The sequence below is a fragment of the Aspergillus ibericus genome, assembly GCF_003184845.1.
Source record: "Aspergillus ibericus CBS 121593 unplaced genomic scaffold BO80scaffold_6, whole genome shotgun sequence".
Lineage (NCBI taxonomy): Eukaryota > Fungi > Ascomycota > Eurotiomycetes > Eurotiales > Aspergillaceae > Aspergillus > Aspergillus ibericus.
In genome coordinates this window covers 366,249-388,690 of record NW_020292104.1, presented here as the reverse complement: position 1 = coordinate 388,690, position 22,442 = coordinate 366,249, and the positions used below count along the sequence as shown (strand labels likewise).

The 22,442-nt window shown below is 48.6% G+C and overlaps 6 protein-coding genes across 6 annotated transcripts; 2 read left to right on the top strand and 4 right to left on the bottom strand.

Annotated features, from left to right (window-relative positions):
- Positions 1-40: 40 nt before the first annotated feature.
- Positions 41-799, bottom strand: BO80DRAFT_347892 (uncharacterized protein; the record flags this gene model as incomplete). The annotated part of the gene is made up of 1 exon (XM_025715436.1): positions 41-799. One exon carries the CDS (start codon positions 797-799, stop codon positions 41-43), a length of 759 nt encoding a protein of 252 aa, XP_025578709.1.
- Positions 800-3,359: 2,560 nt separating this feature from the next.
- BO80DRAFT_441843 (FAD-binding oxidoreductase) lies at positions 3,360-5,413 on the bottom strand (the record flags this gene model as incomplete). Its single annotated transcript, XM_025721225.1, has 4 exons — positions 3,360-3,452; positions 3,532-3,707; positions 3,788-5,062; positions 5,140-5,413. 4 exons carry the CDS (start codon positions 5,411-5,413, stop codon positions 3,360-3,362), a joined length of 1,818 nt encoding a protein of 605 aa, XP_025578708.1.
- Positions 5,414-6,174: 761 nt separating this feature from the next.
- Positions 6,175-7,748, top strand: BO80DRAFT_422228 (NAD(P)-dependent alcohol dehydrogenase). Its single transcript, XM_025718774.1, has 3 exons — positions 6,175-6,447; positions 6,548-6,670; positions 6,745-7,748. Exons 1-3 carry the CDS (start codon positions 6,436-6,438, stop codon positions 7,669-7,671), a joined length of 1,062 nt encoding a protein of 353 aa, XP_025578707.1. The 5' UTR covers positions 6,175-6,435; the 3' UTR covers positions 7,672-7,748.
- Positions 7,749-8,066: 318 nt separating this feature from the next.
- On the bottom strand, positions 8,067-9,749 carry BO80DRAFT_374713 (putative Ras family GTPase (Rab4b)). The gene is made up of 4 exons (XM_025716607.1): positions 9,611-9,749; positions 9,450-9,514; positions 9,343-9,377; positions 8,067-9,242 (listed from the first exon to the last, which is right to left on the bottom strand). Exons 1-4 carry the CDS (start codon positions 9,671-9,673, stop codon positions 8,386-8,388), a joined length of 1,020 nt encoding a protein of 339 aa, XP_025578706.1. The 5' UTR covers positions 9,674-9,749; the 3' UTR covers positions 8,067-8,385.
- Positions 9,750-9,813: 64 nt separating this feature from the next.
- BO80DRAFT_422226 (uncharacterized protein) lies at positions 9,814-13,186 on the bottom strand. The gene is made up of 2 exons (XM_025718773.1): positions 12,657-13,186; positions 9,814-12,583 (listed from the first exon to the last, which is right to left on the bottom strand). The coding sequence occupies exons 1-2, from the start codon at positions 12,744-12,746 to the stop codon at positions 10,226-10,228; spliced, it is 2,448 nt and encodes an 815-aa protein (XP_025578705.1). The 5' UTR covers positions 12,747-13,186; the 3' UTR covers positions 9,814-10,225.
- Positions 13,187-13,666: 480 nt separating this feature from the next.
- On the top strand, positions 13,667-14,817 carry BO80DRAFT_491120 (SSH4 family protein). Its single transcript, XM_025723679.1, has 3 exons — positions 13,667-13,842; positions 13,947-14,616; positions 14,679-14,817. The coding sequence occupies exons 1-3, from the start codon at positions 13,810-13,812 to the stop codon at positions 14,789-14,791; spliced, it is 816 nt and encodes a 271-aa protein (XP_025578704.1). The 5' UTR covers positions 13,667-13,809; the 3' UTR covers positions 14,792-14,817.
- The last annotated feature ends 7,625 nt before the right edge of the window (positions 14,818-22,442 follow it).

Genomic DNA, 22,442 nt, shown 5'->3' with positions numbered 1-22,442 from the left:
AGTACGCTAAAACTCACATACCTAAACATATACCAGGCTATCACGCTAATTTCCCAATCCTTCTCCGCAACTTGAAGATTCTGGTACGTAGCCATGTTAGAAAGAGTACCCATGTGTTTTTAGGTTGTGATTTCCAAGTGTTTGGACCCGAATCTGAAATTGGTGGAAGCTGTGGCTTCTCAGGGACCTCATTCTCCCGGTCTGTCCAAGTTGAATCGTCGTCTGTCGTCCGTGCTCGCCAATGCTGCTTTTCCCTCTGCTTTGTTTGTTTTTCTTCCGCCTTCATCTGCTGCGCTTCGAACCTCCATGTTTTAGCTGCTTCTTTCTCTTCAAACGCCTGACGTGCTGCTTGTACCGTAGCTGCCCGAGCCACTGGATCCATACTGGTCCGTGTCTTAGATCGAAAAACAAAATCCAAGGATGATCTAGATACTGGGGACGTTGTGTCTAAAGTGCTTCCATTGTCTCTCGAGTATCCAAAAGATGAGCGGCCGGTTATGTTGGTCTGAGAGACTCCAGGTGATCTTGTGGAAGAACTATCATGTGTCTGCAATGACAATCGTGGAGTCTTGCTCGAATTGGCCCGCACTGATGTATAGAAAACCTCGGACCCTAACTGCGTCGAGGAATTGCTCCCCGCTGAGAGATCCCTAGGGGAATCCTCGCTCCCAAACACTGAGGCTTGACACGATTGGTTTAATGGAGGAGTATATGCACGTGGGGCGAGACGCATTGGATGGACATATTGAGAGCCCGGCTTACTTATGCCTGGAGTGCTGGCAGTGGAGACTTGGGACATTGCACTGGTGGATTGACGATGAAGAGCGGATGAATTTTTTCGAATCGGATGGCTGGTCGATTCGCCCCGAGGTGTCGCCCTCTCATATCTTGTATAGATTCCTAACCCCTCCTGTTCGAATGATGACCGCGAAAGGTCAACTGTGGTGGGTGATGAACCGCCAGATGATGCTTTCCTGAGCAATGGCATTCTGTGCAAGTGGCTCTTCGCTGTCTCCTCGTAGATTTGTGAAGGAAAGCCGGTAAAAGCTAGATGGAACATCCAAAGTACGTATATCCATCAACTGGCCCAACCCCCGAGGCGGTTCGTCGTGTAAAGGTGATCGACTGAGCTTGTCCGACCAAGTAAGGATTTGTCTCCTTTTCCTTTGATGAGAATGACCTTCAGCCAACATTCAATGGAAACAGGCTCTTCTCAGTGTCGTTAAAATCGGCAGATAAGTTAGCCAGGACCTTGTCTTCATTGCGATGTGACCCCGTCCGATCCTCAGTACTAGACTGCTTCAGGAAAACTGAACGAGAATGAATCTGTCAAAACGAACCAGATTCCTCGGTGCTTGGTTGCTGAGCGAACGATGCCACTAACACTGAACCTTGTAGCGAAATCTTCAAAATGCCGTAGGAATCAGTCGTGGACAAATCCTCTCCAAAACCCCGTTGCCTTGTTTTCCAAGCCACTGGCGGAAGCGATCAAAAAGTTCAGTGGTTCCTTACAGGACGCATTGTCGGCACGGTCGTGAGGTGATAAGCAAAGACAGTAAGGGTCTTCGGCTCCAGACAGAATAGTACGTATCAGAGGGTTTGATAACTTTATGGCAGGGTGGAATGTCAACGATAATATACGGTAAGTACAAGATAAGTCAACAAGCGGCATTCATGACCATGGAAAGATCAAATGGGAAGGGGTTTGTAACAAGGCAGGATCGCTATGATCATGGATCAGCAAAATAGTAAGCCTTGAAGATCGTCAGGATATGGTTCAGCGGGCGAAGCGATGGTGTCTGGTCTCAATAGCAGGCACCTCCATCGGTGGAGGGGAAAAGAGGAGAAGTAGGCAAGGCAACAGTGGGGAGAGAGGGAGAGAGGGGGGGGGTTAGAGGGGAATGGGAGGGGAGGGAGGCAGAAGATGGATAAAGAGAAGAGGGGAGGAGGGAGGAGGAGGGGGTAAAAAAGAACCCGGGAGTCTAAGAGAGGTGGTAGTAGTGAGGTAAATAGTGGATTGTTATGGGAAGACAGCGGTGAAGTCGGCGCGACGGATGCGGAGGTTCCTCCAGCCAACCTGACTTTACCGGCTCTTCCGACGGCTAGTGAGTGAGTGGAACACAATCATGATCATGATGATGACAGCAGGCTACTGAAGGGAGACTTGGCACTTGAGCTTTATCTGCCAAGAAAGGTGTTCAAGGCTGTCGTTACATGGCCACATGTGGCACATGGATGTCTTTTGTCTAGACCGACTCATCTGAATCCTGCCGCGATCTGGAAAGATTGATGATCTACGGAGTACTCCGTACAGTTGCATCTTCTTGGTTTGTGACCCTTACAATACGTGCCCACTATCCATGTTCATTCACTCATCAGCAAGCACAATAGTACGTGATGACAGTAAGGTAAGGTATAATATGGTATCGGACCTCTCTTACAACAGAACCGTTAGTAAGTAGGATGTAATGTAAAGAGTATGCATTAGTGAGTACTATGTATAAGAAGGAATCAACCTAAGCCTGCATGTATTTATTACATGGTGGGAATGTGAAGGTACTTGCATTCTTGCACAATCCAACTCTGGGAAGCTATGGCGCCTTGTGATTTGAATCACCCACTCTGTCTCTAGCTCTACATGAATTTGAGTCCTTACACAGTGTTTAGCTTGCTTGTAATTGGGTACAATATCTATCATCCTCATTACAAGCAATGCAATATCTCCCCTTCACCATTGTACTTGGAGGCACTGGTGCGATGGGATGCTGGCATGGGTTATTATTAGAGGTGAAGTTACAAGGGTTCACTTCCCACTACTCTGCCTCGTGCGGGAAAGGCCTTCCGAGTTGGTCATATCGTTCTATTATTGCCCCTCCAAGGCGGAACTTCGTCTCATAGGGCCATCAATAACCTATCTTTGACCCGATTTCCTGCTCATCTGCTTGCTGGCTGTATATTCTCTCTTCCAGGCGTTCACCGTCGGGAACCAGCCCTGAAAGTCTTATCTCAACCGGAGTTTGACCAAACTTTCAGCCGAAGGGTATATCAATAATCATATAGAAAGACCTTGGTAGATAGGCTCGTCCTTCTAGTATGGTGGCGAATGTCAAAGATCCGACGGCGAGAAAGTACCCATTAGAGGTTGCAATGGCGAAGGCAAACTCAAGATACATTATTGAGAACCAAGACCCCTATGAAAACACTCTTGGTAGAGGGGTCTCTAGTCTAAATAGTAGAAGGCAAAAAGGGCATATTGGCGTTTATGGCAACATTTGATGGTTGCACAACCCGTCTTCATAAAATTATATGTGCTGGATCCAAGTAGGTGCTAATTTACCAATGCAGACTGACCTACGTGCTTACCATTCTTTCACTTCTCCTGTCACCGGAGGTTCAATCCGAACGACCTTGTCGCAATTAAGCAAACAAAGGGGATCAAAAGCCAGTTTTAGCTGGAAGACAGAAATTTACTTGCATTAGTACAAAGGATCCTTGAGTGCCACCGTGGAACATGGATGTAGGGCCACTTACCCGACGCATTGCATCCACTGTAGATTCACCTAGTTCGTGTTTCAGGTAATCACGCTTGACGATGCCAACACCATGTTCGCCAGTAACGGTACCTTCCAGTTCCACGGCTCGCTTTACCATCCGGTGAACCACAGCTTCGGCCGTTGCTTTTTCAGCTTCGTTGAAAAGGATGATCGCTATCGCGCATTAAATGCGGGTTATTCTAACGTTCTTTTTTGGGCCGAGGGGGGTTGGGGGGGACATAAGTTCTTCATACCGTGGAAATTGCCATCTCCAACGTGACCACAAATTCCAGCCAACAAGCCACTTTGTGTCATGTCATGCTTCGTAGCTTCAATAATCTCAGGTAATTTGCTCATAGGAACAGCCACGTCGGTCGTCCAGACATGGTCTTCAGGTCCTCTTCTCATAGACATGACACTCCAAAGTGCTTGTTTTCGGGCGCTCCAAAGTTCTTGCATTTCGTCTTCGCCTCGAGCAAACTCGAAGGACCGACCCGCAGTGGCAGAAACAATCTTCTGCACCATGCTTATTTGCTCCTTGACACCCACAGGTGTTCCTGTAAATTTGAAGAAGATAGTTGGCGATTCCTTCCAATGCCGGCTAGTGGACTGGCTGTCATTAATGCACTTCATTTGCACATCATCCAAGATCTCCAGGCCAGCAACTGGTATACCTTCTTCCACCACGCGCGTTACACATTCTGCTGCATTCTGTATCGTGGGAAAGCTTGCGACGGCGACATTTTGGCTCTTAGGTTTAACTGTCAACTTCAATGTCGCTTCGGTCACTAGCCCCAGGGTACCTTCACTCCCAATGAAAAGTCTGGTGAGATCGTAACCAGCACTCGACTTCCGTGGACGTTGTCTCGTTTTGATGATGGTCCCATCGGCAAGTACAACAGTTAAGGAAAGAACCCAATCACGCATAGTCCCATATCGATATGCGTTCGTTCCCGAGCAGCCTGTACCGATCATGCCACCGATCATAGCGCCAGGCCCCGGGTCAGGAGGGAAAAACAACCCATCTTGAGAAAGCTGCTCATTCAACTCCTCCCAGCCGACAGCGGGCTGGACCACGACGTCTAGATCTCGCTTATGAAGTCTCAAGATACGATCCATGCGACGGAAATCAATGCATACGCCTCCCCTAGTCGGCGCAAAATGACCCTCCAAGCTGGTACCACCTGAGTAAGGGGTCACTGGGATCAATCTTTGATGGCAAACCCTCATTATTTTGGAGACCTCTTCGGTAGTAGATGGGTAGAGAACGAGGAACGGTCTTTCATCTTTTTTCAGTGTATATGAAGACCAGTCGGATCCCGAATGCATTTCCAAATCAGCATTTTGCGTGGAGACATTATCTTTCCCCAGGATCTCAACGAAATCGGCCCAAGCGGCCTGAAGGTTTGACACAGAAACATTGTGTCGCGGGGATTCTATATCAAATACAGATGTCGTCGAAGAGGTAGGAAGCTCAGCAGGCTTCAATGACCCTAGGTAATACGCTCCGGTGGAAAAGAAAACCAATGCTAACACAGTGGCATCAGAAAAAGAGTTCATGAGACTCAGGGGTGTTGATGAAGCAGGCTTCGGGCAATAGGCGTACCGAACATCAATGCCGCATAGCGGCCACCCTGGGACTGGGTTTGATACTGTGAATACCGTTCCTGTTCAGCACGCTCACGCTTAATGCGTTGTTGTGTACTTTCATACAATTGATGCTTGAAGGGCTGAGGCTTGTCATCGGCGCAATGTTGGGAAAGACGCAGACCTCTCTTTTGGGATACCGAGAGTAATGGACTGCCAAAGCGACAGCTCATTCTTGGCGGAAGCGTGCGCATCGTGCCCCGCAAGCGAAGGAGAGATTCGGCTCTGATCATGGCGAGGGGAGGAGGATGATGACGACGGTCGGAAGGAAGAGCGAAAGATGAGCTAGACAGGGGCGGTGTGATCTTCTGAGTTTCAAGGGAGAACCATCGCGTGGAGGCAGTAAATGGGCCAAGTCACTGTCCTGGGTACAAGAAATTAGAGTTGATGGATGATGGATGGTGGATGATAGTGGATGGAGGATGGTTGGGTTTCTGGACGATAGCGATCGCAAATAAATCAAGTCTAAACCTCAAGCGGTAAGGCCGCAGTACTTGCTTAACTATTCAATTGACTATGTACCTAAAAGTTACTCACTGCAAGAGGCAGTGGAGTGTAGCCATGCCAATGTAGATGTGTGTACGGAGTATGACTGACTGCCTGTCTCTTATCTAACATACGTCTGACTTATAGATTGATGTTAATTAGTACTCTAATAACTGGCACCAGTTGGACCAGATCAATCATAACATCACCCCGGAGTAACGCAAGTTCACTTTTACCGATTCGGATCTAGACCTGGCATTGCTTCTACCTATTAACCGTAGTATGGAGCCTGTAGATACTGCCTACTCAATACATAGTGATAATGGTACCTTAAGTCCAAGCTAGTTAGCTCAAGGCCCAGTCCTGATGGACTTACTAATAGTACCAGCAACCGGTAAGTCGCCTTGTCCGGGTAAATCGAGCACAACACCGGTTAATTATGGGCCAATGAGGGTTTTCCCACCCCGCCTCCTCTTCCCCATACCCTACTTACATAGGTACGGAGCACCTACCAAGCTACCCAAGATGGATGTCGTTCGCGGATCGAGAAGAACCAAAGCACTAAAAAGGTGCATCAGCAAAAAGCCGAGCGGGGAAGAAATAAAAGGGCAACGCAGAGAAGGGAAAAGGAAAAGGAAAATCAGCACCCATAGTACTTTCTAGCCTTCCGCCTCACAAGCAAACATTAGCTTCAACCTTTCCCCCTCCTTTACTACATCACCCCGAGTCTCCTGGAACAGGCAGTCCCCTGCGGGTGCCCACCCTCGACATGTCCGCTCAAGTACGTACCGCAGATGCCCTTAGTGGTGGCCTATCACTCCCACCTCAGCTAAAGGTTACGCGAGAAAAGTGATCGCTAATGAAACCCCAACGACTGCCAGAATCTTTCCTTCGTCCTTGAAGGAGTCCATCGAGTCAAATTCGAAGATCGGCCGGTTCCCGATATCAATGATCCCCATGATGTCCTTGTGAACGTTCGGTTCACTGGTATATGCGGTAGTGATGTACGTGTCACCGACCCTGTGAAACAAGACCAAAGGCCTACCCGACTGACATCTCGATTCTTTTCCTGCTCAAGGTTCATTATTGGGAGCATGGGTCCATTGGGCAATTTGTCGTGAAGGAACCTATGGTCTTGGGGCACGAGTCGTCCGGAGTCATCGCCAAGGTAGGCTCTGCAGTTACTAGTCTAAAGGTAGGCGATTGCGTTGCCATGGAACCTGGGATCCCATGTCGCCGGTGCGAGCCTTGCAAAGCGGGGAAGTATAACCTCTGTGAGAAAATGGCATTCGCGGCAACCCCTCCGTACGATGGCACCTTGGCCAAGTATTACGTCCTGCCCGAAGATTTCTGCTATAAGGTCCCTGAAAGTATCACCTTACAGGAGGCCGCAGTTATGGAGCCTCTTGGCGTCGCCGTTCACATAGTCAAACAAGCAGGCGTCAGACCAGGCCAATCAGTGGTAGTGTTTGGAGCCGGCCCCGTTGGACTTCTGTGCTGTGCCGTGGCGAAGGCTTACGGCGCGTCCAAAATTATAGCGGTGGATATTCAGAGGGGTAGGCTAGAGTTTGCCAAAAAATATGCGGCAACTGCCACATTCGAGCCAGCCAAAGCGACCCCGTCGGTTAATGCTCAACAGATGATAGAGGAAAATGACTTGGGTTCGGGCGCTGACGTCGCCATTGACGCATCAGGAGCGGAGCCCTCGGTCCACACAGGTATACATGTGCTCCGTGCTGGTGGTACATATGTTCAAGGTGGTATGGGTAGGAGCGAGATCGCCTTTCCGATTATGGCAGCTTGCACGAAAGAATTGAACGTCAAGGGCAGCTTCCGCTATGGCAGTGGTGACTATAAGCTCGCAGTCTCCCTGGTAGCGTCTGGCAAAGTAAACGTGAAGGAACTGATCACTGGAATCGTCAAATTTGAAGACGCTGAGAGTGCATTCAAAGAGGTTAAATCTGGGAAGGGCATCAAGACGCTCATCGCTGGCGTCGACTCATGAAGATCTTTCAGGCACATGTACTAGCAAATGCAGAAGCAGACTGCCAACATTCTCCATCGATACCTCCATTAATCTGCGCTCTTTGCTCCCGATTTCTGCTCTTTCCCTCGATATGATCTAAACACCCCCATCCGGTCATTTGTATAGTAGTAAAGCACAGGCTGGTGCGACCTCAGTCAAATCGGCGAGGTAGGCATGTAGAGAGGCAGAATCGGACTCGAATTTCATGCCATGCCCAGATTTGTTGTGCGCTTCAGATGATGCTTGACTTTGCCTTCAGAAGCTGGCACCTTTTCGGCCGATAGGGGCATAGACCATAGAAAGTGACTGATTGAGTTGAGAAATTCGCGAAGAAAGTGCGAGTGACGAGATGAGGTTCTAGAACTCATAATATTCGCTTATTTAAACATGGCATTCACAGTGATTGATCATCGGGGGTATCGTGCTGCACGACGCAAGTCCACACTAGCTTTGAATCCTGAAGGAAGCCACATGGAGATGACCCAGGGAATGTCAGAGTGCGTTGCCACTCGGCAACTTAATAACTGACAATCCGTTCTATTTATAAAGTCAAGGATATGGCGGCGGGCTCAGACAACTCATAAGGCTGAAAGCAGAACGGCTAAAGTCGGGTATAGTTGATCGAAGGAAAGGAAGGCAAGGGAGTCGCGAAGAACGAAGCTGCTACTCAGTATATAGCCAAGTTCACGGAAATTAGCAGCAGCCGCTACCTCTCCTTTGGTGCGAGTCACTCAACCGAAAGACATCCTCCCACTCTCTCATACCAGCTTTCCAGTTATTATTGGTGTTTTTTTTTGGATGTCTGCGATGCAGTTGGACGGCACCGTCATCAAGCGACATGCGACTTCGAATGCTGGAACCATCACTCGTGCCATGGCCGTAGAGACCGCCATCGCCATATTGGATCCCGCTTTGTGGATCGTCTGGGTCGATTTCGCCCAATTCAATTTTTGTGAGGATTATCCGGGCCAGCCGGTTGAATAGTTCTTCTACTCCCTCGCCCGTGAGGGCTGAAACTTCGACGGCAACCGGGATGTTAGACTTAGCAGCCCAGCGTGACGTTTCTTCGGCGCTAACTTCACGACCATGGAGTGCATGCGTGGCTGTCATTCTTGTTGTTGTGTCGAAATTCGTGGTTGAACGAACAGAGCCGCCGCTTGAGCCAAATGGAAAAGACCGTTTGCTGGATGTACTAGACGGTGTAGGAGGAGGCCGTATAGTGTCATCAAGGATATCGCCGGGCGGCAAGACGTCGGAGGCAAGATCTGACTTATTACCAGCCAGTAGGACGCTGAGGTTGGGTGAAGCTAGAGCACGCGCATCCATAAGGAATGTGGGGAGAGAGGCAAAGGATGCATGGGACGTTATATCATAGACGAGAATGGCACCTGCAGCCCCTCGATAATATGACCTAGAAACGGATCGAAACCTCTCAGTCCCAGCAGTATCCCATAGCTGCAACTTGATCCTTGTTCGCCGGGGCCCGGTGCCCAACTTGACGATCTTCGAGGAAAACTCGACACCGATTGTTTGCGATGACAGCACTCTCCCTGCAAACAGACGGCATATCAGCGAGCGGGCCATCCAGCTGGACACAGGCAGGAAGGCATAGGTGTGTTTGGGGGGTGGATGGGGGATCGGAAACCATACATTCGCTTTTCACAAACCGGTGTAATACGCAAGACCTGCAGTTGTAGGAAGATCAGTAACTGATGAAGCCTGGGGAAGAGCGAAGGATCATCACTTAGAGTACTTACTTTCCCGCCCCGCTCGGCCCCAGGAGAATGACCTTGGCCAGATAGTCGTACATGCTCTCGAGCTCCTACCAGGTATTAGAAGCAGCCGGGCAGAGGAGCATTGTACCCGGCGCACCGATGGCCGAGCGTAATCAACACAATAGAACCGCGTCCATACATACCTGATTCCTTTCAGGAAGAGACGAAGTCGAGGAGGCATTTGAAAGGCTCCTTTGACGCACCATGGCGCCAGAAACAAGCCATTAAATGGCCCTCTGACTGGCAAAAAGAGTGAGAGGATGAGAGGATGTGGAGGGGAAGGGAAGGGGGTTACGGCCGACTAGGTGGTACCTTGGTACGAAGTAGTGGTTCAAGTCTTATCGGACTAAAATAGACTATTGACACTCCGGCTCCTGCCACACCCACCGGCATGGCCTTCATCAGTCCAACATCCCGTCTCCAAATATTATCGTATTCCTTGTTCTCACCGCCTCGTCCGACTACAGCTAGCGATATCACTTTCTTAGGCCGATCGTGCCAGGATACTCGGTGGCAACCATAACTGAGTCCATCCTTCTCTACGTACATAGCGCCCCGTTGAAGAGTGCCCCAGGCCCCCTAATTGAAACAAACCGAACGCTTCTTCTACTGCGACGAGTGGCGGACAGGCTAACCTCCGGGTCTATGAAACCATGAACAGCTGCATCGACGGCTTAGGGGATAGGCGAGGCAGTGGCTGAAATCGCAATTGATCACCCGTCGTCATACAGATTGCAGTTTACCCGGTTGTCACATTATCAGTGATGCCTCTGACACATGTGAACAATGGCTGTCCATCCCTGACAACATGACCTACTCATTTCATGACTGCACCAACAGCACGACACTGTAGAGGGCGGAGCTTGGGCCCTCATGGCAGAGGCAGAAAGGTTCGATACCGATAGAGTAGAGTGTTGCCTGGATATTTTAACTTTTGGTAGGCTCGAGATGGTATCTTCTATGGGAGTAGATATTTTTGCCTGCATAGTAGGGAATCCCGGCGCTCTGGCGATTGAAGGGGTGTCGAGCGGCGATAGTCTCGTATACACTTCCGATGGCATATCATGCCAGTGGCTGCAGTGGCAGCAGATGACAAAGCGCATGTCAATTGAACTGTCAGCTTGTACGTTCCTCATGGCCACCATGCGTCCGTTGGTTAGTTTTTGCGTGTCAGAGACTGCAACTGCAGCGCTTGGAGTTCCCAGACCGCACAACACATCACCATCAGTAATATCAACACCGTTCGAGATAGTGTCATTGTCTGGGCACTTGACCGGAAGAACATTATCATGTTGAGGGAGCAAAATAGGCGAGCAAGCTTCATCTGCCGTGTCATATTCTTCTGATTGTGGCTCCTCGGAGGTGGCAGCTAATGATGAGCTGGATTCACTCGGTTGTGAAATCTTGCTCTTGAAGGGTATATGACATGCTTCGAGTCTTTCTAGTTGAGACGCTCCTTGAGAGCCACGGGGAAAGATTTCTTGACATGCATGGATCCTGTCATGCAGTCGGGGATCTTGGAATTCCAGGTTCCCGCCCCGTTTTGCATGCTTTGCCTTATGGCTGCCTAGGTCAACTGAGCTGTTTCTTGTTGTGCCATACAACCAGGGAGACGACCTCCTGATTGGTGATCGCTCCTGTGACTCCCGAATGATACTACTGATAAGCGGGTCATGAACGCCTGCGCCTCGTTTAACGTCCCTTGATAGAGGCCTCTGAGCCGATGCCGAGGATCGAGTCTCTTCGGCGTCACCGCAGGCCTGCAATTTTAGCATCTTTGTAGCCATTTTAGAATGGAGAAACAAGCTGGAATTGCCATCCAGGGTTGAGGACTCTGCAAGGGGAGATGGTATGTACGCCTTATTGTGTCTTTGATGATAGCGATCTGCAGAGAGTTTGTTCGATGGAGCCTTCGATAACTCTCCTTGTAAAACAATTGAAGGCTGATCTGGTGAGATCACCGTAGGTGGTGCAAGATCAGATGCAACCTGTGCTTTCCAGATACTTCTAGACTTTCTCTGGGGGTGGTTCTCCAGCTTGGTCGCCGGTTTCGTGAAAGGGATCGTCGATGAAAGATGATGACCATATGCATGCACAGCTTCAGATCCCCTTGCTTCAAGGTTGAGTGTTGCTGCAAATGACAAGCGGTCCAGATCTGCGGGTGGAGCTGACGAACTTGGGGTTCTCGCAGCTACCCTGTGAGTGCTGTCCTCGGTGTCTACCCGATAAGTTTGCCGAGGGCCCTGTTCATGCGACAAGCCTCTTTCCCGATGACACCGATGACCGCTAGCTTCATTTGTCTTTGACTCTATTTTGATTGTATCCGCCTCGACTGAAGGCCCACGTTGATGTGGAAGCAGCGCATTGTTAATGGCGAGCTCTTTAGATATCGTGGTGCCAAAACGCTCAGGTATTGCCAAAGGGACATGATGTCGAATTGATTGTGAAGTTAGGTTCGTACCTGACAATATTTCTCTGGCATCAAGTGGTGGAAATTTCGGAAGTTCTTTGTCGCTTTCATTTAGAGAACTCGATCGGGACCGAGAAGTGCGCTGTGAGATTGAAAATAAAGAAGAAAAACGGGTCGAGGAGCGAGATTCATCTGCACTCACACTTGATGCCCTACTTGAGCTTCTTATTGGTTGTTTCTTCGTTAACCGACGGGTTTCTTTCCTATGCAGACCGGATTCTTGGTCAGATTCGGCTCTTTCAAGCTTCAGGAGCCTTTTCTCGAGCTCCACCCTTTCTGCTTCTAGGCGCCTTGTAGCCCGCCTTTCATTCTTCTGCACCGCTTTATTAATCCAGAAAGGCGAGTCAAATGGCGCTTGCTCGTGGGTAGAATTGACCACAAGAGAATGGTCGGATATTTGTGATGTTCCCAGGCTAACAGAGTATGTTGGCGAGTTCTTGGATCTGCCTTTGTTGAGGACTGAAAGCTTTGAACCTTCGGATGCTTGTGGATCGGCATCATCGTTGGTGCTGATGGAGGACACCGACTGGCTTGTATAGTCAACTTTTTCAGCTCTGTCTCTGTGTTGTAATTTTCGTTGCTCTTGCTGATGGCTTCTTGCGACTCCGGTTTCCAACGGGCCTGAGAATTGGCTACTTTTATCCTGCTTCAGGGCATTAACAAGTACGTCTTCTAGAGAGACAGAGGAAGAGGAACCGTTTGAGACAGAAAGCACTTACATTAACAAGCTTATCCAGATGAAAGACCCGCTGTAGGTGCTGAGAGAAAGATGACCTATGTGATTTTCTGTTCTGCCCACTGTGGTCCATCTTAATGGATGTGGAATATGTGTTGCGGTGTGTTTGTGCAGGTTATTCATGGAGATGTAGCACCATAGAGAAGTGGTTTCAACTTTGAAGATATTGTCGAGAAGAGTGGTCTGGTCTCGATCTGAAGAAACCAGCGCAGCGCATGCGCTGTGTAACAAAGGGACTAATCTGCCACCAAAGATCGGATTTCAGGGGGGAGGAGGCACTTTCTCATGCGTCTCGGGAGCTTTGCTAGGGCATAGGTAGGCCACGGACGAAAAGGAGTTATAGATAGATACAGAAAACCCAAGAGAGCCAGAGACGAGAGAAACGGCAAGGGGCCATTGTTGTGGCAATTGGGTTCGGTCGCCTTTACGACTGAACTCTGGGCGGGCAGTAGGCCAAGCGTAAGCAAATCAAACATGAATGGGCTCACTTGTTTTGGACCCTCAGCTGATGCTGCAGCTGTTCAGTTAGGTACAAACAGTCGGACTCGGTTGCAGTGGGGTTGGGCATTACCGACCTCATGTCTCTTTTAAGCGAGGAACTGAAACCACAGCAATAATGATCGTAATACAAGGATCTCCCTCGCTTCCAGTTGTATGGTCCTCTTCTTCCATCTAATGAGCCTGGCATCGCATCTCCCTAGTCCGGGTCTGAGTACTTGGATAGTACTTCGTACCTATCTATCTATCCTTTGAAGGCCCTGGTACTCCGTACTACTTCGTCCAATGAGAAACCTACCCCACAAAAACAATGTGGCTCCACGGGGTTAGAAGTCTATCTACTAGCTACTAACTAGTTAGTATGTAGTTACTAGCTTCCATTACTTAAGCAGTCTATGTATATATGTGCACACGCACAAACTTGAACAAGCACCTTAGGGAAGTCATGTTTCGCTTCCTTGAGATGTATGTCTATGCCCTTCAGAATTGACCGCCGTATGATAACAATAATCACCATTCCTATTCAGTATCGCAATTTATGATATACAGTGTCCAAGGACGATCTAGGTGACCTTCATAATTTCATGAGTACCTCCAACTCTTCTTCTTGATGTGACTCCAGGCTTAATTTTATTGCGATGGCAGGCCAATCAGGAAACATAACTCGACAGGTACAGCCTACTAGTAATTATATAGCACACCAACCCCCACCGTACTCTGTCATTATGGCCACTCAAGACAGCACTTCGAGAACCCTTCCATACCTCAGTTGCAGGAGACTGTGCCCAATACAGCATTCCCGCCACCTCCAGTAGCTGGGCTTTTCTGCTCGAGTACTGGGAACGCCTCCTGCGGCGATGCGGAGCGTGCTCACAAATTCTGTGAAGAATTCCCTCTATATCGCCCCGTCAAACCATTTGATGCTATGTACAGCTCTGTACAGAGATATGATTTGTGTCCTTCACGCTCACCAGAGTTTTGCGGGAACATATCTGTGGTTGATCAGGGGCGTTGGAGAGGGTCTACAACTAACGGAAACGGTGATTGTCTTCTAACGACGAACCTGCCGCTCTATTTCTCCATGAAAGATTCTCCATTCCTTACAAAGACAAGCAAGACAATTTACTTCGAAGTTAGACTAATCGACATCCGTGATGGTCCTGCAACACAGTCCACCGATGACAGCGGGTTTTCTGTCGGATTCGTGGCACAGCCGTACCCCACCTGGAGATTTCCAGGGTGGGAAAGGGGAAGTCTTGGTGTATTCTCCGATGATGGATGCCGCTTCGTGAACGATTCTTGGGGCGGGAAGAGCTTCACGAGCAAGTTTACGATAGGAGAGACTGTTGGCTTAGGGATGACATTCCGCCTCCCAATGAAAGCGCCCTCGACCCCAGCAAATGAAGACGAGAAGGTCAATGTTGAAGTCTTCTTTACCCGCAATAGTCGAAAACTAGGGGCTTGGAACCTCTATGAGGAGTTGGATGTAGTGTCTGGGGGGTTGAAGGGCTGGGAGGGGATTTTGATTTGTATGGAGCTCTCGGACTTTTTGGGGGCGTGGACTTTGAGGTCTTGTTTGATCCTGCGGTCTGGCTATGGACCCCTCAGGACCGATTCTAGAAGTCTTCTAGTTCTACTATTCCGCGCATTGCTCCTGTAAATATATATCATCCACAAGGTTGCTGGCGCAGTGACATATTTTGGGGCTTTGAGCAAAAGTTCACCAAGACGAGGAATCATGGTTCCATAGAGACGACTAAGCATAGATGGCACTGCGTATACAGTGCCTGGCTATTTGGCTAACAGAATTTTCGGGATGATATCAAAACACCAACCCGTTATAACGGTTAACTGAATGAGAGATGTCGGGGGAGGGGGAAGCGGATGATGGACGGGCAGCTGAAGATGCGAAGTGATGCCATGAGTATGTAATATATGTAATATGCCTAATCCACTGGCCTACCTAAAGGCTAGAGTACACATGCTGCGATTGAGACATTCTAGAAAGTTACATGCGAGATAAGCCGGGGTGTACCTTGTTAATGCACACACATTAGTGCATCGGGGGGAAGCATGACCTGCATTTCCGCCATCGTCTGATATGCTTATGTTGCCAACTGTCCTGGCTCAAGACAGGGGAGCCTCAAATTATCCGATTGATCACTAGTAGTACTCTGTACCGGAGGGGTTACTCTGCCTGGCCATGTGGGATGTTGACATCATACTTTAGCTGGACAGATACCACTACTGGTAGTACCTGGATATCAAGCTGATTTTCAACTTATCTAGGATGGGACACGGAAACATGCCTGATCATAATCAAGGGTATATTCAGGGGTGATATGAAAGGCATGCTTATAATGATACACAAGGTCGCTCTTATGGTCACCGCCCCGGGGTGGGGGAGGGCGAAGGTGGCGCATAGCCGTTTCAGTGGGTAGAACTGGTATCCATGACATATCTATTTACCCGTCATGATGATTGGGGGTCACCACAGTATCTTGTGATAGATAGGCCAGCCCAGCCACCGCATACTCGTCCACGGATATATTCCTTCCATGTCATTAGTTGTATAATAATGGACGGGCCAACTCATGTTCATCCCTCTCCAGGTCAATCTAAAATCAGGTAGATAGGAAGTCATATCAAGCGCTGGCTCTCCGGTGAATGTTGCATGTTGCATCTTGTAGGAGGTCGAATCTTCCTAGTGTTGTTGAAGGACTCTCCATAGTGTTCCCGAGAGGCTCCGGACCGGGTTATACAACACCAATTGCTCAACAACCTCTATTTGACTCGGTTTCAACGGCTGTGCAGTACTAGAGAAGCACCTACTAAATCCATAGTGGGGGAAATATGGCTTACCGCCAACCACAACAACAGCAATGGTGTTATTGTTTTATTACCGTTGCAAAGGACATTCTCCAGCGATTACGTTCTGCACCCCATGAAAAAGCCACACAGAGAGTACAGAGTAATGCTCCTGAATTTCCTGAGGCTTGATCAAGCCAAACAGCACTCGGGCTACTGACCATTCGGGTAGCGGATAGCGCACAGCCGGCCTAGCAGTCACTTAAACGAGGATAGAGCAGTGGAACCGAAGTAGATAAGTAGGCCATGCCTAGTTTAGCCGCTGATTGACTCGATTAGCTGCATAACAGGTGCAGTAGGCAACGTTGCCAACACCTTTTAGTGTGTTAAACAGATGGCCTGGCCCAGCTGGCCGAGCCTGCAGGCCCGCAGTCGAACCTCCCACGGGCCACCAGTCTAGGACTCCCGCATCCACTATCCAGCCTATGATATACACCGTTCCACAAATAACCGCCACTCCTGCCTACCTAGGCAGTCAGTCTGTTCTACTATGTACGGAGCACGGAGTAGTTAGGTTGCGACTGGCGACGGGATAATGCAATTACCTCTGTAGGTCGGAGTACTGAGTAGCAGAATGAGGTTCTAGGGTGAGGACTTGCTTATCCAGGTCAGGGCCGCCTAGATACCCTGTTCCACGGTCCTCTCTTGCCTTCGGTGGCTCGAATAATCTTTCTACCATCCCGTACGGAGTAGATGATTGTACGTACCTATCTATTCATCGAAATATCTGCGCTTTACTCCGTATATATACGCCCTTTGCCGCTTCTGCAGGTCTCGGATACACCTCCTTTCCTCCTGTTCCATGATCATCTTCAAAGGCGCACCCTCCGACCATCCTAACCTTACCTCGTCTTTGACTGGCGTGGTTGGGACTTTGGAATTCCAATTGCTCTTGGGTAAAGCGCGGGTTGTCTTGGGAGCACGGGACAGTCTCGGCCCAGTGTGTCGCCCGTCGCCGCCAAACACGTAGCGGGAGCGGCACAGCTCCTAAGCAGGTAAGTTGCCTGCTGCCCGGGTAAGCGAACCACAACGCTGCAGCGGAGATTTGCCCCATGCCGAGGCGCCCCAGTCCACGGACGGTATTGGAAAAGTTCCCACCAGTACAGAGGAAGCAGGCCGCGCTAAGTTGTGCACAGTCCGCGTCCACCTGCGACTAACGCTCCGAGAGAGGCAGCCCAAGGAGCTCGGAGTGGATACTCCACTTCGGTCTTCATGTCAGCATGTGCCGTAAGTTGTTGTAACCAGTTAATTACTGACCCTCTCTTGTGTAATTGAATACTGAGGTACATACGGTCGCGTTCGTATTCATGTACCATACTGCATTTGAGGCGCCAACTAATCTGTCATGTCTTTAACTCCTCCCTTCCGTACATTGACAGGTAACAAGCACTGTGGTCTAATTAAGAGAAGAGAGCGTTGTCCTTCCTGCTAGGGCTGTCAGAACAAATACTTGATTTCACACGCGGTTAACATTCCGATTGATGGCATGAGCTGCATGTCATCTCCGAATGTCTTGGTGGAAACAATAGAACGTGCACTAGTTTCTTACCGTATGAGTATCCATACATTTTTGGGAACCAAAACAAATTGAGTTGATATCAGCAAAAGTTTTGCCGGCGAGAAATCCAGACTTCAACATGGAGCATCGGTTGGACAGTGCACACAGTAAGAGCTTTGAACACTCAGTATGATTGTCATCATTATCATTATTACGATCACCATTCATTTTATTTCATTTCTATTATAGTCCACCTATTCCGTACACTTCGGTGGCCGGCCCGGGACCATGGGGATGTGGAAAAAAATATCGCACAACTCCATGCAGTGGTAAGCTGGTAGCTATGCTATGATACTATCTGCTCATTGTGTGGGGCTTGGGTCAGATCAATGGTATGATACCTTCCGAACCACCGTATGTATGACTCCATCTTGTCACTTAACTTGTCCTCCTACAGTATCTTAGGGCCGCAGGGAAATTCAACGGCTGCCAGCTCGTATGCTCTTATGAAATGGCCAGCGATGATACGAGAGACATGGATTAGTACAAGCTTAGGTTTTTAGTACAGTACAGTGTACGCTGCACAGCACTAGAGACAAGAAGCACTAAGGCCCATACTACCTTAGCACTTAAGTAGTATCTATCTACCAGTCCTGCTCCGAATGCTCCTTGATGGATCCTCGGTCATTCCCGGGTGAGAGTGGAGAGCTCGGCGGAGGCAAGTCATGTCCGTGCAGCCGAAATAGGTACGCGTCTGTTTCAGCTACCCAGAAGATAGTTGTGCATGCGTGGCTGCCATTTCAGTAGCTAGGTTATTCCCAATTACGGCAACCATGCGAAGAAAGAACGCCTGTTACTCTGTAGAGATGCTAGAATATACGGACCAAATCAAAGTAGGGGGGAAACACAATGCAACGTCACCCGGTTTACACGGCAAGGGCTTACTTAAAGTGATCAATGGATGGAGACGGAGCTATTCCGTGTAATGTATCTAAAGGGCTTGAAAGACCTGAGTATCCTCTTTAATAAAGCTATCACTTGTAGAGGGATCATCAGTGAAGTGTAGAGGTCAATAAAGGCATCGCGTTCCTTATGAAGCTCCAAGACCGTTACGCCAGCGACCCTTGATGCCTATGAATGACATTGCACACCCCATGCAAGAGACACACGCCGCAGGTCTCCCGTCATACCTACACCCCCATACATGCCTGTTGTGGTGTGTTCAATAACTCCTGTTAGCTGCTTATTAGCTATGTGTTCATTTAGCTCTAAATCAGCCTTCGATCTAGTCCGGACGGTAGGGTGGAGGCGCCCCGGCCTAGCCTTGGGGCACATAGCCGTTTAAGGTGACTTGCAGGAGGGTTGATTATCATCTGCAGCCACTAAGGCTGGCGGGCTATCTGTGCCAATAAGTACGAAGGAGTAGCCGGTATGATGTACGGCTGTGCTTCCATCAGCACGCGTCCTAGATGCCAAGACAACGTCGACATACAACCATGCGAGTCAAGTCTTTATTGGGAAATAGAGCTCGGGCCGCACGTTCATTATCACTAGCGATGCTAATCGTATGTGGAGAAATTATCTCTATCCAGTATCCGCGGCTTCGAAGAGATTACGACGGTCCTGTGGGTGATTGGTTGAGGGCCCCGACAGCTACGCTGGGTACCTTACTACCCTGAGCCACCTACTAAGCTATCTAGTAATGAACAAGTACTATTAGGTCGTCTTCACCTTACACTCGTAGGCCTAGGGATGCTCTACGACCATGCACGCAAGGAAAGAGAGTTGGTAGGATTACGGAAGCACCTATCTTTCACGGTCTGCTCTGCATCGCTACGGAGTTTAGTTTGATAACCAATAATGGAGATTTTTTGTGTACTTCGATAGCATCATAATAGTACTCCGTAGTCTGTAGTTGATTGCTAGCAAGCGAGACATTTAGCCCCATTGATTCCCGAGATCTACTAAGCAAGCCACAAGTCCGCATATCAGACTGCGTGTCTACCGACGGGGAAGGGTCGTTTGTCCGAAGAAACGCATAAATACGAATCTAGCTAAAGCTCCAAGGCTTTTGTGAGTCAAGGATTATTCTTCTTGTAATCCTAGGAGCACACGGACAGCAAAAAGACGGGGAAGACGAAGACGAAGAGAAAGAATGTGATTTAATTTTATAGCACATGACCATGACTCATGAGAACCATCACAGATTACGAAGTATACTTGCTGCGTACAGATATTTCCGGCGGTGTCTAGCCTATAACCTGAAAGCTATCCACCCTCTGATTAAATGCGTAGGAGACCTTTGTCTCGGACTAACTTTCAGCTGATGAATGCATATTGCATGTTCTCGGAGCCGACCATGTTACGGGCCATGGCATTATTAGGGGGAGATAGTGGTCTGTCTGGGGAATGGTCTCGACTTCGTATTACCTCCAGCCTATGGCAGCATTGCTGTTCCCCCCACCCAAGCTTCGTGATCCAATTTTTACTTAGCGGCTGACTGGTTGTTGATTGTGCGAGGCAGCGAGCGCAGGTGGACTTTAATAAGACGGGGTTGGGAGATCGCCGCTAGGATCACCGTTAACCTGAACGTTTTTGGTTGGAAGCCAATGAGTATTAGGAACTTGGACTGGCTGTATCCCCAACACTAGTACGTATCTTGAGGTACTCCCTACTCCGTAGTACTCCTCAGTGTAATTGCCTTTCTCCCTTCTTATTACATGCCTACGTCTTTTGATCATTTTTTTGGCCAAAATTTCTCGGCTGGAAATCAAGCCTACTGCGGTATATACTTTACTGTCTGTAGCTTGGTTCGTATGTTGCAGCCGGAGGAAGGAGGGGAGGGAGGGGCGGGCGTGACAACCTTCAACAAAAATTGTAGCCTAGTGTGCAGTAGCTGGAATTGCTTAGCGAGGCACGCAATTCTGTCCGGTGTATTTTATATTTATAACAAGACCATTACCGTTTCTTCATATCCAGACAGGTTGCATTCATCTAGCAGCTAATATTCATGAAATGACATCCACTGTGCCTATCCTGCAGTTGTTGACTGAATACTAGAAATTTGTACATAGTAGATACTTGGAACCGAAAGGGTGAAGAAGTCACCGTGCATGGGAAGTGGTTAGGAGTGATTATCCGGGTCTTCGGACCATTTCCTTGATTAGGACCCCTCATGGGTTTCCTTTCTCCGATTACTTTCAATTGAAGAACCACATAACTTTATGGTATGCGATCTTTCCCGCCCTCCTTCCTTTGTATCGCCATATGATCACCTATGCAGTAGCTTATTATATTATGGTAATCTGTATGACCATCCTACCTTCAGTGTATTATATAAGACTTGCGAGGCTCAAAAAGCTGGTTCTGGTCAATACATTAAAAAACAAGTCCATGTGCTATAATCAAAATGAACGCTCCTTATTACTACAGGCGCTGCATCTAAATCCTATTGATAAGCTAAAATGGAAAGGCAAATCATGAGGTCTAGGCGGATGAGACAGGTTATAACATGTGAACTAACATGGTCTACTTTCTCATATTTTCCGCCCCTCCTGAAAGGCTTATTGTTCGTTCCCGCCCACATCCTTTTTGTTTTATTTCCTACCCCCCTTAATTCATTATATCCCGATCGGAGCTGCTTGTCTAGACTGATGGACTGCCATGCTCATTATATTAGTTCTAACCCATGCCATTCGATAGTATGCAGCGGCAATCTGCACCTGGATAGAATTAGAAACTGTGTGTCTGTACAGGGCCAGACACCTTGGTTAATGAGTTGAGTGAGTTATTATGTCGTCATTACTAGGTCTGGTTTGATATCATTCACGCCGTAGGCACAGCCAGAAAAAAATGCCATAGAATAATGAAGAATCAGGATTCTAGCAAGTTTTACATGTAAGGATGGCTCCGGGGACAATTGACAAGGCAACATTTCATAGTAAGATTGTGTTATCTGAAAGACGTTATAATACACATGGAAACAGTGAGGGAGATTTTTCTTGTCTCTGTTGGTTGATCATCCAGCCGACAAACGAACTCTGCCCCCCACCACCTATTACCAAGTATTATCTAGGTGGTTTGGTCTGTCGGCTCATCGGCGTCACTTGCCCATCGGGTTTGATGAGCCACCGATGATTTTATGCTGAATTTTACCCGTTCCTACTTCCTTTTATTTATTTATTATTTTCATTTTTAATAGTCTTTTTCTTTTTTGGCGCCCGCCCCCCTTCCTCCACCCTCCTTGATCCTTTGCGTACATACCTTTCTCTCTTTCTCCCAGTCACCATATACCAAAAAAAAAGAAAAAGGAATTACCGAGACAGAAGTATGGAGAATGTATCATTCTGTTGTAGGAGAGAGGGCGGCAAGAGGCATGATCAGGGATTTTGAGAAGGAGACATCGCTGGGCTTCATTCTGGTAATGGAGATAGGCGGCTAGTAATTAGTAGGCATCGGCCTACTCCATAGACATTTCCATGTTTAGGAATTGGGATGGTATCTACGGCGTTCCGGGATGGGTACGGAGTGGACTCAATAGGTACTAGCACTACTACGACGGACCGGTTAGTACGGAATCCCCCCCCCCCCCAAAAAGGCCCCAACACACTTAACCACTGCGAATTTCGGAGACATCCACTAACATGCTCTTAGCTCCTAACTTAGTGTTAGGGAATAATTCCACACACCATTATCAGTCCCCACTCTTCTGGCCCATGTCACTGCAGTGACTGCGCAGTAGCTGCATGGGCCGCCGCCAATCCTTTCTCCACCCACAGTATCCTCCATCAGTCCATCTAGATCCAGGGTCTCTGACGCACGAGGCAAAAATACACCTGCATGACACTCAAAATGACAAAGGAACTGGAGCCCACAAGTAACTTATTTATATTTCTTCCTAGGGAT

Bases quoted from the DNA above. Each gene is read 5' to 3' on its own strand.
- BO80DRAFT_422228 (XM_025718774.1), top strand. The intron at 6,671-6,744 runs GTACGTGTCACC...TTCCTGCTCAAG, and splicing joins CTGGTATATGCGGTAGTGAT to GTTCATTATTGGGAGCATGG.
- BO80DRAFT_374713 (XM_025716607.1), bottom strand. From the start codon at position 9,673: ATGGTGCGTCAAAGGAGCCTTTCAAATGCCTCCTCGACTTCGTCTCTT. The intron at 9,515-9,610 runs GTATGTATGGAC...AATACCTGGTAG, and splicing joins CTCTTCCTGAAAGGAATCAG to GAGCTCGAGAGCATGTACGA. The intron at 9,243-9,342 runs GTATGGTTTCCG...GTCTGTTTGCAG, and splicing joins CCGGTTTGTGAAAAGCGAAT to GGAGAGTGCTGTCATCGCAA.
- BO80DRAFT_422226 (XM_025718773.1), bottom strand. From the start codon at position 12,746: ATGGACCACAGTGGGCAGAACAGAAAATCACATAGGTCATCTTTCTCT. The intron at 12,584-12,656 runs GTAAGTGCTTTC...AATGCCCTGAAG, and splicing joins ATCTGGATAAGCTTGTTAAT to CAGGATAAAAGTAGCCAATT.
- BO80DRAFT_491120 (XM_025723679.1), top strand. From the start codon at position 13,810: ATGGCAGGCCAATCAGGAAACATAACTCGACAG. The intron at 13,843-13,946 runs GTACAGCCTACT...CCTCAGTTGCAG, and splicing joins CAGGAAACATAACTCGACAG to GAGACTGTGCCCAATACAGC. The intron at 14,617-14,678 runs GTCGAAAACTAG...GGGGGGTTGAAG, and splicing joins AGTCTTCTTTACCCGCAATA to GGCTGGGAGGGGATTTTGAT.